General features: G+C 40.5%; 1 protein-coding gene across 2 annotated transcripts; it reads right to left on the bottom strand.

Moving 5' to 3' along the window:
- Positions 1-4,319: 4,319 nt before the first annotated feature.
- LOC311113140 (butyrophilin subfamily 1 member A1-like) lies at positions 4,320-16,622 on the bottom strand. Of its 2 annotated transcripts, none has more exons than XM_084156300.1 (11): positions 16,519-16,622; positions 16,064-16,143; positions 8,446-8,784; positions 7,845-8,132; positions 6,789-6,908; positions 6,636-6,662; positions 6,468-6,503; positions 6,330-6,356; positions 6,203-6,229; positions 6,048-6,077; positions 4,320-5,868 (listed from the first exon to the last, which is right to left on the bottom strand). In XM_084156300.1, the coding sequence occupies exons 2-11, from the start codon at positions 16,134-16,136 to the stop codon at positions 5,300-5,302; spliced, it is 1,536 nt and encodes a 511-aa protein (XP_084012426.1). In that variant the 5' UTR covers positions 16,137-16,143; positions 16,519-16,622; the 3' UTR covers positions 4,320-5,299. The 2 variants fall into 2 exon arrangements, with proteins under 2 accessions (XP_084012426.1, XP_084012427.1); XM_084156301.1 differs by having other exon boundaries at positions 16,506-16,527.
- Positions 16,623-16,823: the final 201 nt, after the last annotated feature.

The following is a 16,823-nucleotide window of genomic DNA, read 5'->3' as shown; positions in this document are numbered from 1 at the left end:
GGGACACCTTTGGGGTCATAAAGCAAAACAGAGAACACCATTGTGTTCATGAGAATCTAGCCCCAGTCTGGCTGTCGAGTCCGCTTTGAGACACGTTCCTGGAAGTATTGCATTGTTGCGCCTCTGGGTTTGAAAACTCAGTGGCCTTATCTTCCCTGAACTTTGTTATCAGTCTGTCCATACCCAAGGGATATACATTGAGGGAAAAACGTATTTGATCCCTTGCTGATTTTATACGTTTGCCCAGTGACAAAGACATGATCAGTCTATAATTTTAATGGTAGGTTTATTTGAACAGTGAGAGACAGAATAACAACAAAAAAATCCAGAATAACGCATGTCAAAAATGTTATACATTGATTTGCATTTTAACGAGGGAAATAAGTATTTGACCCCTCTGCAAAACATGACTTAGTACTTGGTGGCAAAACCCTTGTTGGCAATCACAGAGGTCAGACGTTGGCCACCAGGTTTGCACACATCACAGGAGGGATTTTGTCCCACACTTCTTTGCAGATCTTCTAGGGCCGTCTGAAGTTTGCCAATGAACATCTGAATGATTCAGATGGGTAAAACTGTTGTGGTCAGATGAGACCAAAATCGAGCTCTTTGGCATCAACTCAACTCGCCGTGTTTGGAGGAGGAGGAATGCTGCCTATGACACCAAGAACACGATCCCCACCATCAAACATGGAGGTGGAAACATTATGCTTTGGGGGTGTTTTTCTGCTAAGGGGACCGGACAACTTCAACGCATCAAAGGGACGACCTCTTTCCCTCAGCCAGGGCATTGAAAATGGGTTGTGGATGGGTATTCCAGCATGACAATGACCCAAAACACACGGCCAAGGCAACAAAGGAGTGGCTCAAGAAGAGGCACATTAAGGTCCTGGAGTGGCCTAGCCAGTCTCCAGACCTTAATCCCATAGAAAATCTGTGGAGGGAGCTGAAGGTTCGAGTTGCCAAACGTCAGCCTCGAAACCTTAATGACTTGGAGAAGATCTGCAAAGAGGAGTGGAACAAAATCCCTCCTGAGATGTGTGCCAACTACTAGAAACGTCTGACCTCTGTGATTGCCAACAAGGGTTTTGTACTAAGTCATTTTTTGCAGAGGGGTCAAAAACGTATTTCCCTCATTAAAATTCAAATCAATTTATAACATTTTTTAAATGCATTTTTCTGGATTTTTGTTGTAGTTATTCTGTCTCTCACTGTTCAAATAATCCTACCATAAAAATTATAGACTGATCATTTCTTTGTCAGTGGGCAAACGTACAAAATCAGCACGGGATCAAATACTTTTTTCCCTCACTCTATTTTCCCCTTGTGCCTGTTTGTTCCAGTGCGCCTGTTTTGCACACTAGAGTGGTTACGCTGTATTAGAGAATAAAGTCTGTATACTGTGATTTACCCTCCTTCGCCTGAAACCTTCAAATCATGCATCACAGAATCACCCACCCGCTATGGAGTCAGCGGGAGAGGAGTGCATGCCTGGAGTCGTGGAACGGGTCAAGGAGCATTCAACAATGCTAGCCAGCTTGGGAGAAGCGATGGATAAGGTTCTCCAAGTCGTCCAACGCCAGGAGAGGAGAGAACCCGATCTGTCAAGACCAGCTGGGCGACCGGATCCAGTCACCCACACCCCAGCACCCAGATGGATCCATATATCCCGACCACGGGAGTTCGACGGGACGGCTGCTCTCCGCCAGGTATTCCTCCTCCAACTAGAGCTCTATTATTCCAGCATCAGCCCGGCCCCAACGGAGCGGGAGAAGGTGTCCGCCTTCGTCTCCTGCCTCTCAGGGAAATCCCTGGAGTGGGCCAACGTGGTCTGGAACAAAGGATGAGCCGCGTTGGACAAATACGGGGAGTTCGCTCGCCTCTTTCGGGCTGTCTTCGATCACCCGCCCGAGGGTCGAGAGGCGGGTGAGTGGCTGGTCCACCTGAGGCAGGGGATGAGGACTGCGCAGGAGAGCGGAGGACATTACACTGCACGATGTCGTCAGCGCTCTTTTGGGTCTAATTTTGGAGTCTAATTTTCCTCCATTTCCACTCGGCTGCCCGGAGCCCTGTTCTGTGAGCTCGCAATGAGTCATCAAGCCACGGAGCAGGAGGGGAGGACCGAGCCGGCCGGGAGGATAGGGGACATAGAGAGTCAAAAGATGCAGAAAGGGAGGAGAGGAGGGTCGAGGAGGCAGAATCAGGAGATCGGAGGGAGAAGGATTTAGCAGAGGGAAGAGATGATAGGATGGAAGAGGAGAGAGTAGCGGGAGAGAGAGCGAAGGTTGCGACGGCACATTACCATCTGAGTAGGGGCAGAGTGAGTAGTGTTGGAGGAGAGAGAGAAAAGGATACAAAGTAGTGGTCGGAGACTTGGAGGGGAGTTACAGTGAGATTAGAAGAAGAACAGCATCTAGTAAAGATGAGATCAAGCGTATTGCCTGCCTTGTGAGTAGGGGGGATGGTGAGAGGGTGAGGTCAAAAGAGGAAAGGAGTGGAAAGAAGGAGGCAGAGAGAAATGAGTCAAAGGCAGACGTAGGGAGGTTAAAGTCACCCAGAACTGTGAGGGGTGAGCCATCCTCAGGAAAGGAGCTTATCAAGGCGTCAAGCTCATTGATGAACTCTCCAAGGGAACCTGGAGGGCGATAAATGATAAGGATGTTAAGCTTGAATGGGCTAGTGACTGTAACAGCATGGAATTCAAATGAGGAGATAGACAGATGGGTCAGGGGGAAAAGAGAGAAAGTCCACTTGGGAGAGATGAGGATTCCTGTGCCACCGCCGCGCTGACCAGATGCTCTCGGGGTATGCGAGATCACACATGATCAGACGAGGAAAGAGCAGCAGGAGCAGCAGTGTTTTCTGTGGTAATCCATGTTTCCGTCAGCGCCAAGAAGTCGAGGGACTGGAGGGTAGCATAGGCAGAGATGAACTCTGCCTTGTTGGCCGCAGAATGGCAGTTCCAGAGGCTGCCGGAGACCTGGAACTCCATGTGGGTTGTGCGTGCAGGGACCACCAGATTAGAGTGGCAGCAGCCACGCGGTGTGAAGTGTTTGTATGGCCTGTGGTGAGAGGATAGAACAGGGATAGACAGACACATAGTTGACAGGCTACAGAAAAGGCTACAATAATGCAAAGGAGATCGGAATGAAATTAACTAAACATCTGGGAAAGCGAGAGAGCGGGGCCTCCCTCACTTACGTTTCACTGAAACACTCAAATATAATTCTCCAAACTTCCATTTTAGAAATTATAACTTATTATTATGCTAGAGCGGTTCTATGTTTTCTAGGAATAGACTCTAACTTAGTTTATTCAGCTAGCTAGCTTGGTACAGTATTCACAGCTCCAAACGTTACATCTCCAAACGTTACAGCTAGGTCGTTCCAGCTATTGTTTAGTTAGCTATCCAGGTAGCAACAAGCTAGCTACATTTCGAGTACAGTAGCTACTAACTACCTAATGTTAACGCTTCATATATTGATGTTAGATAAACAGCTGAATGGTAGGTAGCTAGCTTGCATAATTACAGGTACTCTTACGCATGAAATAACATTGGAAACAACTATCCACAGTTGCTAATAGTTACCTGTAGCTACCCGCTAGCTAACTAGGTTTATTGGTCCAGGTAGTGGGTTAGCTAGCCTCGTGCTTCACAGGGCTCAGCCGAATACAATACTTACCTACAATAATTACCTACAATAACTACCTAGATAAACTACCTACAATAACTAACTACAATACCTACCTACAATCTAAATACGTGGTTTAAGCTTTACTCGACACCACATAAAGAAGAAGCCAAGCTTACCTCCCGCTTAGAGAAACACAACCTCACCCCATCGCCACCTTCTACCAATTATGTACTTTCATCTACAAATACTCCTACCTCCCAGACAGTTGACCTAAACCCTTCAATTGGATTCTTCCAGGTTAATTCTGAAATCCATCTATATTACACAAGACACTGCGATAACCTTCACCCTCCCACTGCCGCACCTCACATAGTTACATTTTCTATCAGATACAGAGGTACCATACTCTGGAATTCTTATCTTCACATTGCCAAAACCTCATCATCCCTCAATAACTTCAAGTGAATACTGTGTCAGCCTGATAAACCAAACTACCCAATAATCACCTCCATGTAGCCTAACTCTCACACACACACGCACACGCACACACAATCAAACATGTTTTTTCTTGAATACTGAGTATATCATGTACAATTATAATGTGAATAATGTTCAAATAAGTAATTTTCAGAATTATGGATTCATTTCTATAATCCTTTGCGGTCATCGAACCAGGCATCAAAGTTGTGTTCTAGATTATTTATTAATGTATTATACATTCATTATTTAAGTAGTTTTTTGCTTGTGACATTAAACAAGCATTTCTATTTTAAAAATATTAAATGTTGATTTGTGAAAAATCTCATTTCTTATTTGGTATCTGGATGTAGATCTATTGATGACTATGATTGAGAGAAACAACGAGCTCCTACTGGCTTGTATGTAGTTGTTTTGACAAATTGAATAACCATCCATTACACACAACCATGATTATCTTGACAATGACTAAGAATGCAAGCTAGTTAGCCAGAGACTTGACATAATACATCGGCCCAGTGAAGCTTGTAGTTAGTTGTCCAGTGTAACATCTAGTTTCACCATATTGTCATTACAGATATTTCTACCAACATTTTAGTTCAATCAGTCTGGGATATAAAGTGATTCTATGATTTGTTTTTAAAAGAACTATCGCTATACAATATGAACATAACAAAACATTAATATGACAAATGAATATGACAAAACAGAATACATTAGTCCATACATCATTCCAACAAATGATATTGTCTCATGTTACAGTAATGAGTATATCCAGATTCAAAACAGAGATTTTAGTAGACTTTTACAGTTACATCTAAAACATCAGAAAACAGTACTGCCATAAAAAAGGTGGAAATGTTCCATCTCACATCGCTCAGATGAATTTGTGTGGGATAAAATAAGTAAAAGATTGAAGTAACTCAGTCTTAACAAAGTTAATAATTGCTAAAGCTAAATAATTGCTCAAACAATGGAAGATAATCCGCATTGCACTCTACGTATCAGTTATTTTCCCCATGGTCAAATAAAACCACAGAGAGTTGTGGGGTTTTAGAGTACTAATAAAACCACAGAGAGTTGTGGGGTATTAGAGTCCTAATAAAACCACAGAGAGATGTGGGGTATTAGAGTACTAATAATACCACAGGCACAGGCAGTAGTAACCAAAGACTGAACAAACAATGCTATGGCCTTGCCTGACAACTGCTATCTTTTACAGGTTCACTTCTCAGCTTGAGGGGGTCAGGTGAGATTTTGAGTTCCTCTTTACAATCAATCAAAGGACCAAATAACGGATAGAGTTTCTTAGTAAATGTTTCAAGGAAGGAGTGGATGTGGCATTTCTTCTCAACGTTGAAAAATACTATCTTTCCCCCCTTATAGTCCACTAACACCCCCAGCTTCACAGGTTTCAGTTCAATGGGAAGGACATTTGAAGACTTTTCAACTGTTTTCAATTCTCCATTTTCCAAACGTATGCTCCAGTAGCCATTCTCTGGAATCATTTGGATGTTTGAACCTCTCTTCTCTGGGTCCTGTGTGACTCCAACACTCCACTGAGTCTTCTTCCCCAGGTCAACCTCCCAGTAACGTGTACCTGTATCATATCCCTTTATTCCCAAGACACACTGCTTTTCCTCAAACCTCTTCTCAGTGCCACTTTCTCTACGTAGGTCTCCAATCTTAACAGATTTATTATCATCAAATACAGTTAGTCTGGGATGTGCAGTGTCACGGTCCAGAGTCACATCCACTGAAAGAAAGAAACGTTTGACTGTTGAAGAAAGCTATAACACTTGACTGTTGAAGAAAGATATAACACTTGACTGTTGAAATGAAACTATGCTAGACATTTGTCCAAAAGTAATATGTAAGTTGTCCTTCAAATACATTGTGTGTGTGTGTGTGTGTGTGTGCGTGTGTGTGTGTTACCTGCATGATGATACACCATTAAGGTCCAAACTGTATAGAAAAAGGTAATTCATGTGTTACATAATGGGTCTCCTCTCATGAACAAAACTATATGGTATATAATGGGGTATAATAAAATTATTTCACATTGACTTGGAAAAGGAGCATATGATTACCGGTGTCTGGAATTTTCCCAGTTATTCCTGTATGGATACAAAATGACTTTGTTACTGTGCATCATTCTGTATTTGATATTAATGAACTAAATAATGTTAAATCGACTGTATAGCATGTTATACATACCCAATAACTTATCAATTTTGGTTAGTTCTGGAAGAGGAATATCGTTAATCTTTCTGAGAAAATCCATATTAAACCATACAAAGATTGAGTGAAATCAAACATAATACTTCATATATTAATATTGAGGATGTGAGATACCTTTCTTCTTCTCTTCTAGTTCTGCTTTGACTTCCTCTGAAGAATAAAGAAGAAAAAACATTCTGTAAAACTTTAGGATTTTGAATACTACAAATCTGTTATTTCATTAAATTAATTATTGATATGTTACAGAAGTCAGTTAATGAAAGTATACATATTTTATCTTACTAATAGGCTTCAGTTTCTCCTGAATATCTGGAAGTAAAAAACATATCTCTTAAATTAAATGATCGGTGAAACCCTTTGAAAAACATCACGTGAATAGAGATGTTCACGAAAAACACAAAATGTGTTCTTATTAAAATAGAACGAGAGACCAACCTCTTTTCTGATGCATGACAAAGAGCACAGATGCAGTGATACACACCAGTGCCAGAAACACAGGAATCACAAATGCAGAGATGTAGACGCGGTCAGGGAGCCTGCTGAGGTAGAACTCCTCTGTAAAAAGATAGAATCCTAAATCTGTAAGGTTAAAAAATATAAAAAATACCCTAGTGTAACATTATCCAACTATCCTGGTCAAAAATATAAATGCGACATGCAAAAATTTCAAATATTTTACTGAGTTACAGTTCATATGAGGAATTCAGTCAAATGAAATAATGCCTACAAACAGCGGTGTAAACAGATTTGTGCACAGAATTTGAGAGAAACAAGCTTTTTGTGCGCATGGAACATTTCTGGGATCTTTTATTTCAGCTCATGAAACTTGCATTTATATTCCTGTTAAGTGTATATACTGGATCATGATTGATGACTGTGTTTTAGAAACATTTTTGTCCCCCTGGTGATGTTCCCTAGTTTATGAATCATGCTTCATTTTCTGGTTTATACTTGCCGGGTTTCTACAGACGTTAATTACTGTAAGTACTTCACTCTAAAATAAAAGTTTGTCAAACGTTTTCAGAACTCAAAGGTGGTCTAATGCTGTGGTAACTCCATGTCCTAGGACACCTCGGCCTACGATGCTGCTTGACCCACAGTCTGCAATAATGGAATTAGGCAATGCATATTTTTCTCAATAATTTGGTATTGTGGCATATACCTAAATCTACATAACAGATGGCCTGGAATGATTGACTCATTTTGATAATAGACCAATTTTGAGGACTGCAGTGATATGAGTGATATATCACTTTAACATCTGACTGTGGCTCAGTTCACCCTGGACCCAGTTGTTCCCATGGGTATGGATCTAATTCTACCTGGCAATGGCCCTAAAAAAATTAAGAGAAAACCCTGTACACATCAGTGCGTCTATATCATAAAAATGGAACCAAAGTCAAGGTCGGTCATCAGTCACATCTACAGTAGCTTGCATTTTTTACACTTGTTTTTGGCTAGTTGGCCGTACATTGCAGTGCCTAAACTCACCAGTCATCTGCAGTGCAGACTCCATCTTGGTTCCCTGGTCCTGTGACATCACCACACATGTGACCCCCTCCAGTTGGTCCATCCCTATTCTCATGTGACTGGTGATGGAGTACAGGTCGCCCCCCTCCTTCTGTTTGGGTATCTCTGTCTCTGCTGAGGTGATCTCCTTCCCACTGAGGTCCGTCCACAGCATGTGAGGCTCTGGGTACCAGTTCTCTGAGCTGCAGCTGAGCTGGATGAACACTCTGTGGTGCTTCCTCATGGAGATCCTGGGGACACTGCCCTGCTCTGCTCAGAAAGATGTTATTTTACGGTTGAAATTGACATTACTGTATATATAGCCTCCCTACTGTCACTTTATTTTACTTCTGCTCTTTTTTTCTCAACACTTTTTTTGTTGTTGTTTTATTCTTACTTTTTTTGTTTAAAATAAATGCACGGTTGGTTAAGGGCTGTAAGTAAGCATTTCACTGTAATGTCTGCACCTGTTGTATTCGGCGCATGTGACCAATACAATTTGATTTGATTTGATTTGATTTAATTTGACATTATCACCATTGACAATTGGACACCTGTTAGGGTCTTGATAAGCTTAACTTACTTTTAACTTGTAGCACAACGGCTGGTTCCTGGATCCAATCCAAGTGGCTGGCCTGACATTTATAGCGTCCGCTATCTGACACCTTGACATTCTTCAACAGCAGTGATATGTTGCCTCTCTCCAGCTCCTGGTAGAAGAGACTCACTCTGCCCTTATAGCTCTTCCCGTCTTCCCCCATTCCGCTCTTATACAAATACAGGGGGTTAGTGAATTCTCCGTCCTTAAACCACCTGATATCCATGGCAACAGCACTACTTTGAGGAGAGAGATGACAGGGAAGGATGATGTCATCACCAGCAGAGGCAACTACAACGTCAGGAGGGACTATGAGGCTGAGGTCTGGAGGGAGAGAGGAGGAAAGGAGAAGGTGTTACAGAGGGTATAAAGTATGGGGTGTGAAGTTCAGACAGATAATAGCAGCTCATATTGAGCACAAAGACAGTTACACCTTCCCAGTTCCCTTTTAACAGTGCTAAACCAGCAGAGCCCCAATAAAGATGATAAAGATTAGTAGAAAGATAAATAATACAAATACTGATCTACAGATGTAGGACCTTAATTTGATCACTCAAACTTTTAAAATGCTTCTAACGTTTGTATTTTCCACTTTGAAGTTTCAGACTTAATTTGCCCTAACATTTTTTTTTATCAACCCCTACAAAACATTTCATGAATTATAATCCACACAATATTCATATTTCCATTTGCTGCAGGATACTGTTTTCCTGCTGTAGTAAACTGGCTCTAATTAAGATCCTTAATCTGTCATTTGTATGCAAAAAAAATTGGTTTCTACTAATACATTTACTCAGAGAAAGAGTAAGTAATACATACAGTATTTTCTCTACATGATATGAAAATAGAGGTCTTTGGTGAAAATCTATAACAAAGTCCACAGAATAGGTACAGTGCCTTGCAAAAGTATTCATCCCGCTTGGCGTTTTTCCTATTTTGTTGCATTACAACCTGTAATTTAAATGGATTTTTATTTGGATTTCATGTAAGGGACATAGACAAAATAGTCCAAATTGGTGAAGTGAAATGAAAAACATAACTTGTTTCAAAAAAATCTAAGAATATCGGAAACTTTGAACATCCCACGGAGCACCATTAAATCCATTACTAAAAAATGGAAAGAATATGGCACCACAACAAACCTGCCAAGAGAGGGCCGCCCACTAAAACTCACGGACCAGGCGAGGAGTGCATTAATCAGAGAGGCAACAAAGAGTCCAAAGATAACCCTGAAGGAGCTGCAAAGCTCCACAGCGGAGATTGGAGTATCTGTCCATAGGACCACTTTAAGCAGTACACTCCACAGAGCTGGGCTTTAAAAGAAAAAAAGCCATTGCTTAAAGTAAAAATAAGCAAACACGTTTGGTGTTCGCCAAAAGGTACAGTGGGGAAAAAAAGTATTTAGTCAGCCACCAATTGTGCAAGTTCTCCCACTTAAAAAGATGAGAGAGGCCTGTAATTTTCATCTTAGGTACACGTCAACTATGACAGACAAAATGAGGAAAAAAAATCCAGAAAATCACATTGTGGGATTTTTAATGAATTTATTTGCAAATTATGGTGGAAAATAAGTATTTGGTCAATAACAAAAGTTTCTCAATACTTTGTTATATACCCTTTGTTGGCAATGACACAGGTCAAACGTTTTCTGTAAGTCTTCACAAGGTTTTCACACACTGTTGCTGGTATTTTGGCCCATTCCTCCATGCAGATCTCCTCTAGAGCGTGATGTTTTGGGGCTGTCGCTGGGCAACACAGACTTTCAACTCCCTCCAAAGATTTTCTATGGGGTTGAGATCTGGAGACTGGCTAGGCCACTCCAGGACCTTGAAATGCTTCTTACGAAGCCACTCCTTCGTTGCCCGGGCGGTGTGTTTGGGATCATTATCATACTGAAAGACCCAGCCACGTTTCATCTTCAATGCCCTTGCTGATGGAAGGAGGTTTTCACTCAAAATCTCACGATACATGGCCCCATTCATTCTTTCATTTACACGGATCAGTCGTCCTGGTCCCTTTGCAGAAAAACAGCCCCAAAGCATGATGTTTCCACCCCCATGCTTCACAGTAGGTATGGTGTTCTTTGGATGCAACTCAGCATTCTTTGTCCTCCAAACACGACGAGTTGAGTTTTTACCAAAAAGTTATATTTTGGTTTCATCTGACCATATGACATTCTCCCAATCCTCTTCTGGATCATCCAAATGCACTCTAGCACGGGCCTGGACATGTACTGGCTTAAGCAGGGGGACACGTCTGGCACTGCAGGATTTAAGTCCCTGGCGGCGTAGTGTGTTAATGATGGTAAGCTTTGTTACTTTGGTCCCAGCTCTCTGCAGGTCATTCACTAGGTCCCCCCGTGTGGTTCTGGGATTTTTGCTCACCGGTCTTGTGATAATTTTGACCCCACGGGGTGAGATCTTGCGTGGAGCCCCAGATCGAGGGAGATTATCAGTGGTCTTGTATGCCTTCCATTTCCTAATAATTGCTCCCACAGTTGATTTCTTCAAACCAAGCTGTTTACCTATTGCAGATTCAGTCTTCCCAGCCTGGTGCAGGTCTACAATTTTGTTTCTGGTGTCCTTTGAAAGCTCTTTGGTCTTGGCCATAGTGGAGTTTGGAGTGTGACTGTTTGAGGTTGTGGACAGGTGTCTTTTATACTGATAACAAGTTCAAACAGGTGCCATTAATACAGGTAACGAGTGGAGGACAGAGGAGCCTCTTAAAGAAGAAGTTACAGGTCTGTGAGAGCCAGAAATGTTGCTTGTTTGTAGGTGACCAAATACTTATTTTCCACCATAATTTGCAAATAAATTCATAAAAAATCCTACAATGTGATTTTCTGGAAATTTTTTCCTCAATTTGTCTGTCATAGTTGACGTGTACCTATGATGAAAATTACAGGCCTCTCTCATCTTTTTAAGTGGGAGAACTTGCACAATTGGTGGCTGACTAAATACTTTTTTTCCCCACTGTATGTGGGAGACTCCCCAAACATATGGAAGAAGGTACTCTGGTCAGATGATACTAAAATTGAGCTTTTTGGCCATCAAGGAAAACGCTATGTCTGGCGCAAACCCAACACCTCTCATCACCCCGAGAACATCATCCCCACAGTGAAGCATGGTGGTGGCAGCATCATGCTGTGGGGATGTTTTTCATCTGCAGGGACTGGGTAACTGGTAAGAATTGAAGGAATGATGGATGGCGCTAAATACAGGGACATTCTTGAGGGAAACCTGTTTCAGTCTTCAAGAGATTTACATTTGAGACTGGGACGCAGGTTCACCTTCTAGCAGGACAATGACCCTTAGCATACTGCTAAAGCAACACTTGAGTGGTTTAAGGGGAAACATTTAAATATCTTGGAATGGCCTAGTCAAAGCCCAGACCTCAATCCAATTGAGAATCTGTGGTATGACTTAAAGATTTCTGTACACCAGCGGAACCCATCCAACTTGAAGGAGCTGGAGCAGTTTTGGCTTGATGAATCCCATTGAAAACCTGTGGTTTGAATTGAAGATAGCAGACAAAGGATCCCTTATCAAAATAACCAAATGAATTTCACATGTCAACATGTGATCTCGTGTGATAACGTTAATATTATAACATGTGACAACATGTGAAGCAACATGTGATAACATGAAACTACATGTGACAACGTGAGTACATGTAACAACGTGATCTAATTTGAAATAAATGTGAAATAAATGTGAAACCATGAAAATACACATGAAAAATGTTTTGCACATGTGAAAACCCAGGTGTCAAATGTCATTGAGAATATTTTGCTTTAAAAGGCATACAGTATCTGACATTAATTTGATTGAATCAGTTCCAGGTTTGTTCCAGGGATGCCCCCAAGAACGTTTTCAGGACATTCTCAGAACATTATTATTATTACTCTATGTCAAGTGTCCTTGAGCACTGCTAGTTTTCTGTTGATGTTACGTTGTTGCCGATAATTGGACAATTATTAACTTGATTCTGAGCAGCTTTGATCAAAGTCCAAAAATGTAAAGTCTGTGGCCCAGAAGCCATTTTTTTTAAGAACCAGGAAGATAAAGTTGTCACGGTCACACCACGCATGTGATATCATTGAAAAGCCCAGAATGTCCTCCCAAAGGGACAACAGGACTTAATACAGTGGCTTTTATGGTCTCAGAGATACGGACCAAGAACTGAAGTCTACTAGATAAGACAAAAATGAATTGTTGGGTCTCAGCAGGCTAATGAGGGTTTCCTGTATGGTTGCCTAATGTTGGTGGGGCATATTATTCTGTTTCAATGTTACTCCTGAATCACTATGATAAATATAATCGTTTTTGTAGAGTGTATTTTTAACAAAGCTGACAATCACTTTGAAGTCCAAAGTGTAGGAATACACGGGAAATCAGTTTTGAACACAGACATGGTGGCGTAGCAGGAAGGTCGGAATGAATGTGAACCAAAAGATTGTGAGTTCAAATCCCAGGTGAGGACAAAATTCATAATTACTGTATAAATACACATATACAATGTGTGTAAAATATGTACGTTGAAAACACTATGTTAAAAGCACTGTGTGAACCATGGATCTGGAAAGACTCTTTATGGAGGAATGGTCTAAGTTTCCTCCCAATGTGTTCTCTTTATTTATTATTTATTATTATTATTATTATTATTATTATTATTATTATTATTATTTATTATTATTTTATTTATTATTATTCTCCAATCTCATAGAACATCTTACAAAAGGCTCAGTGGCATTATCCTCCCGAGGGGAGGGTGCCAGAGTATTGAAAACAGGGGATCCAATAACAGCCTCAATTCGTCGGGGCATGGACTCTACAAGGTGTCGAAAGCATTCCACGGGGATGCTGGCCCATGTTGACTCCCATGCTTCCCACAGTTGTATCAAGTTGGCTGGATGTCCTTTGGGTGGTGCACCATTCTTGATACACACAGGAAACTGTTGAGCGTGAAAAACCCAGCAGCGTTGCAGTTCTTGACACAAACCGGTGCGCCTGTCACTACCATAGCCTGTTCAAATGCACTTAAATCTTTTGTCTTGCCCATTCACCCTCTGAATGGTACACATACACAATCCATTTCTCAATTGTCTGAAGGCTTAAAAATCCTTCTTTAACCTGTTTCCTCTCCTTCATCTACACTTTTTTGAAGTGGATTTAACTATTGATCATAGCTTTCACCTGAGTTCATCTGGTCAGTCTTAACGTGTTGTACACTCAGTGTGTATAATTCTTCAAACATTTAGCATAAAATACAATTAGGCACAGTATTTGTATTATTTATTTAATAGTCTTTTTTGTTCATCTTTCTTAACAGATGCAATAATTCTGGACCCCACTTTAGGCCTTTTTTCAATCAAATAATACTTTTTGGCCATATCAAATGAATTCAGATGATTTCATATTTTTTTGTTTTCAAATTTTTTACATCACTACATATTTTCCATACTTGTCCCTTGTGGGAATCAAACCCACAACCCTGGCATTACAAGCACCATGGTCTACCAACTGAGCCACATGGAACCCCAAAATATAAAAATCTATGAAACCCCAAACTAAGCTTCACTTTCAAGCATTATGTAAAGAAAAAACGTTTTATCCAATTTACAAATCAACAACAGACATAATGTTATACTGTGTATGTTGTCAGAAACAGCTAACTAATTTGATTTAATGGTTTACCCAAGTTCAACTTTGCATAATAATCTGAACTTCTCATTATGTTGCAGTTGGCACCATTGTCATCATCAAACATAGGTGTAGACATCACCTTTTCTGACTTTAGTTCAGCAGATATGAAGGAAGATACATTGTCCGGCTATGGCGGAATAGCAAAATGGCTGCCACAGCCGTGAGAAGGTGATTTTGCAAAAGCTCCCTTTCTGACAATGTTCAGGGCCCCAAACTGTACTACAAGGGTACCAACTTTCATGCATTTGTGGAAAAAAAAACATGTATACATACACTACCGGTCAAAAGTTTGGACACCTACTCATTCAAGGGTTTTTCTTTATTTTTTATATTTTTTACATTGTAAAATAATAGTGAAGAGATCAAAACTATGAAATAGCACAAATGGAATCATGTAGTAAACAAAAAAGTGTAAAACAAATCAAAATATATTTTATATTTGAGATTCTTCAAAGTAGCCACCCTTTGCCTTGATGACAGCTTTGCACACTCTTGGCATTTTCTCAACCAGTTCGACCTGGAATGCTTTTACAACCATCTTGAAGGAGTTCCCACATATACTGAGCACCTGTTGGCTGCTTTTCCTTCACTCTGCGTTCCGTCTCATCCCAAACCATCTCAATTGGGTTGAGGTCAGGGGATTGTGGAGGCCAGGTCATCTGATGCAGCACTCCATCACTCTCTTCTTGGTAAAATTGCCCTTACACAGCCTGGAGGTGTGTTGGGTCATTGTCCTGTGGAAAAACAAATGAATGTCCCACTAAACCCAAACCAGATGGGATGGCGTATTGCTGTAGAATGCTGTGGTAGCAATGCTAGTTAAGTGTGCCTTGAATTCTAAATAAATCACTGTGTCACCAGTAAAACACCCCGACACCATAACACCTCCTCCTCCATGCTTTATGGTGGGAAATACACATGCAGAGATCATCTGTTCACCCACACTGTGTCTCACAAAGACACGGCAGTTGGAATCAAACATTTCCAATTTGGACTCCAGACCAAAGGACACATTTCCACCGGTCTAATGTCCATTGCTAGTGTTTCTTGGCCCAAGCAGGTCTCTTCTTCTCATTGGTGGCCTTTAGTAGTGGTTTCTTTGCAGCAATTCGACCATGAAGGCCTGATTCACACAGTCCACTCTGAACAGTTGATGTTGAGATGTGTCTGTTACTAGAACTCTGTGAAGCATTAATTTGGGCTGCAATTTCTGAGGTTGGTGCCTCTAATTAACTTATCCTCTGCAGCAGAGGTAACTCTGGGTCTTCCATTTCTGTGGTAGTCCTCCTGAGAGCCAGTTTCATCATAGCGCTTGATGGTTTTTGCAACTGCACTTGAAGAAACTTTAAAAGTTATTGAAATGTTCCGTATTGTCTGACCTTCATGTCTTAAAGTAATGATGGACTGTCATTTCTCTTTGCTTATTTCAGCTGTTCTTGCCACAATATGGACCTGGTCTTTTACCAAATAGAGTTATCTTGTGTATACCCCCCCTACCTTGTCACATCACAACTGATTGGCTAAAACGCATTAAGAAGGAAATAAATTCCACAAATTAACTTTTAAGAAGGCACACCTGTTAATTGAAATGCATTCCAGGTTACTACCTCATGAAGCTGGTTGAGAGAATGCCAAGAGTGTGCAGAGCTGTCATCAAGGCAAAGAGTGGCAATTTGAAGAATATCAAATATCAAATATATTTTGATTTGTTTAACACTTTTTTTTACTACATATGATTCCAAATGTGTTATTTCATAGTTTTGATGTCTTCACTATTATTCTACAATGTAGAAAATAGTAAAAATAAAGAAAAACCCTGGAATACGTAGGTGTGTCCAAACTTTTGACTGGGACTATATGTCTGGACTAATATAGCATATACTTGTCATATGTATTACCTGCAACAGATGAAGTGGCATCGAAGATGATGAGGAAAGTTAGCAAACAGACTTTGTGAATCAAAGATTCCATGATGCACCTGTCAGGGAAACAAACCCTGTGCTGTTAATCATTCCATTTGCCAAGTCATAACCAAATATATCCAATCGCTTTATACCATTGGTTTGTTTTTAATTCACAGTCCCATCTGAGTAATGTTTGCTAATAAAAATAAAATACAATTCAAATATTGGGTTTACATTCATGGCAATTGAGACACAGAAACTAATAGAAGTGATGCAATGTGTTTTAGTTCAATGTCAAGACTAAAGGTATGGTCAAAATATACAATGGAAATATGTAACGGACACATCAAAAAATCCACTGTTAGATTTGCATTACATGCCTACTTTTTTACAACAGAAAACCCTTATTAATAAAATGTTTTAGGTATTAACTCACTAGAGCCTCTTACCTGACTGCTGGCACCAGGAAAGTATATCAGAGAGTCAGTTGAAGATATGAGAACACTTTCATTTTCCATCCAGTCGTTTGTTAAAATGAGAGTAAACATTTCAAAAGACAGAATATTTTTTTCAGTTACTTACTAATATTAAAGTAATCTATCCATAGCAATATTACTAAATAATTGTGTATTTTATTTAGATAAACACATCATGTAATTTAAAGTATAACGTTTGGATACTGTAGCTCCCAGATCTATGGTATACAAGCCCCCTCTACAGGCTGCTGCAGGGATAATATGAGAGCGGTTCACGG

Source organism: Coregonus lavaretus (genome assembly GCF_964263955.1).
Source record: "Coregonus lavaretus genome assembly, chromosome: 39".
Taxonomy (NCBI): domain Eukaryota; kingdom Metazoa; phylum Chordata; class Actinopteri; order Salmoniformes; family Salmonidae; genus Coregonus; species Coregonus lavaretus.
Note: the sequence above shows the minus strand (reverse complement) of the source record. Positions and strands in the feature narration are given on the sequence as shown.

Excerpts from the sequence above, each read along its gene's own strand:
- LOC311113140 (XM_084156300.1), bottom strand. The coding sequence starts at position 16,136 with ATGGAATCTTTGATTCACAAAGTCTGTTTGCTAACTTTCCTCATCATC. Across the intron at positions 6,230-6,329 it reads CAAAATTGATAAGTTATTGG|GAATAACTGGGAAAATTCCA; the intron begins GTATGTATAACA and ends GTATCCATACAG. Across the intron at positions 5,869-6,047 it reads AATGGTGTATCATCATGCAG|TGGATGTGACTCTGGACCGT; the intron begins GTAACACACACA and ends TCTTTCTTTCAG.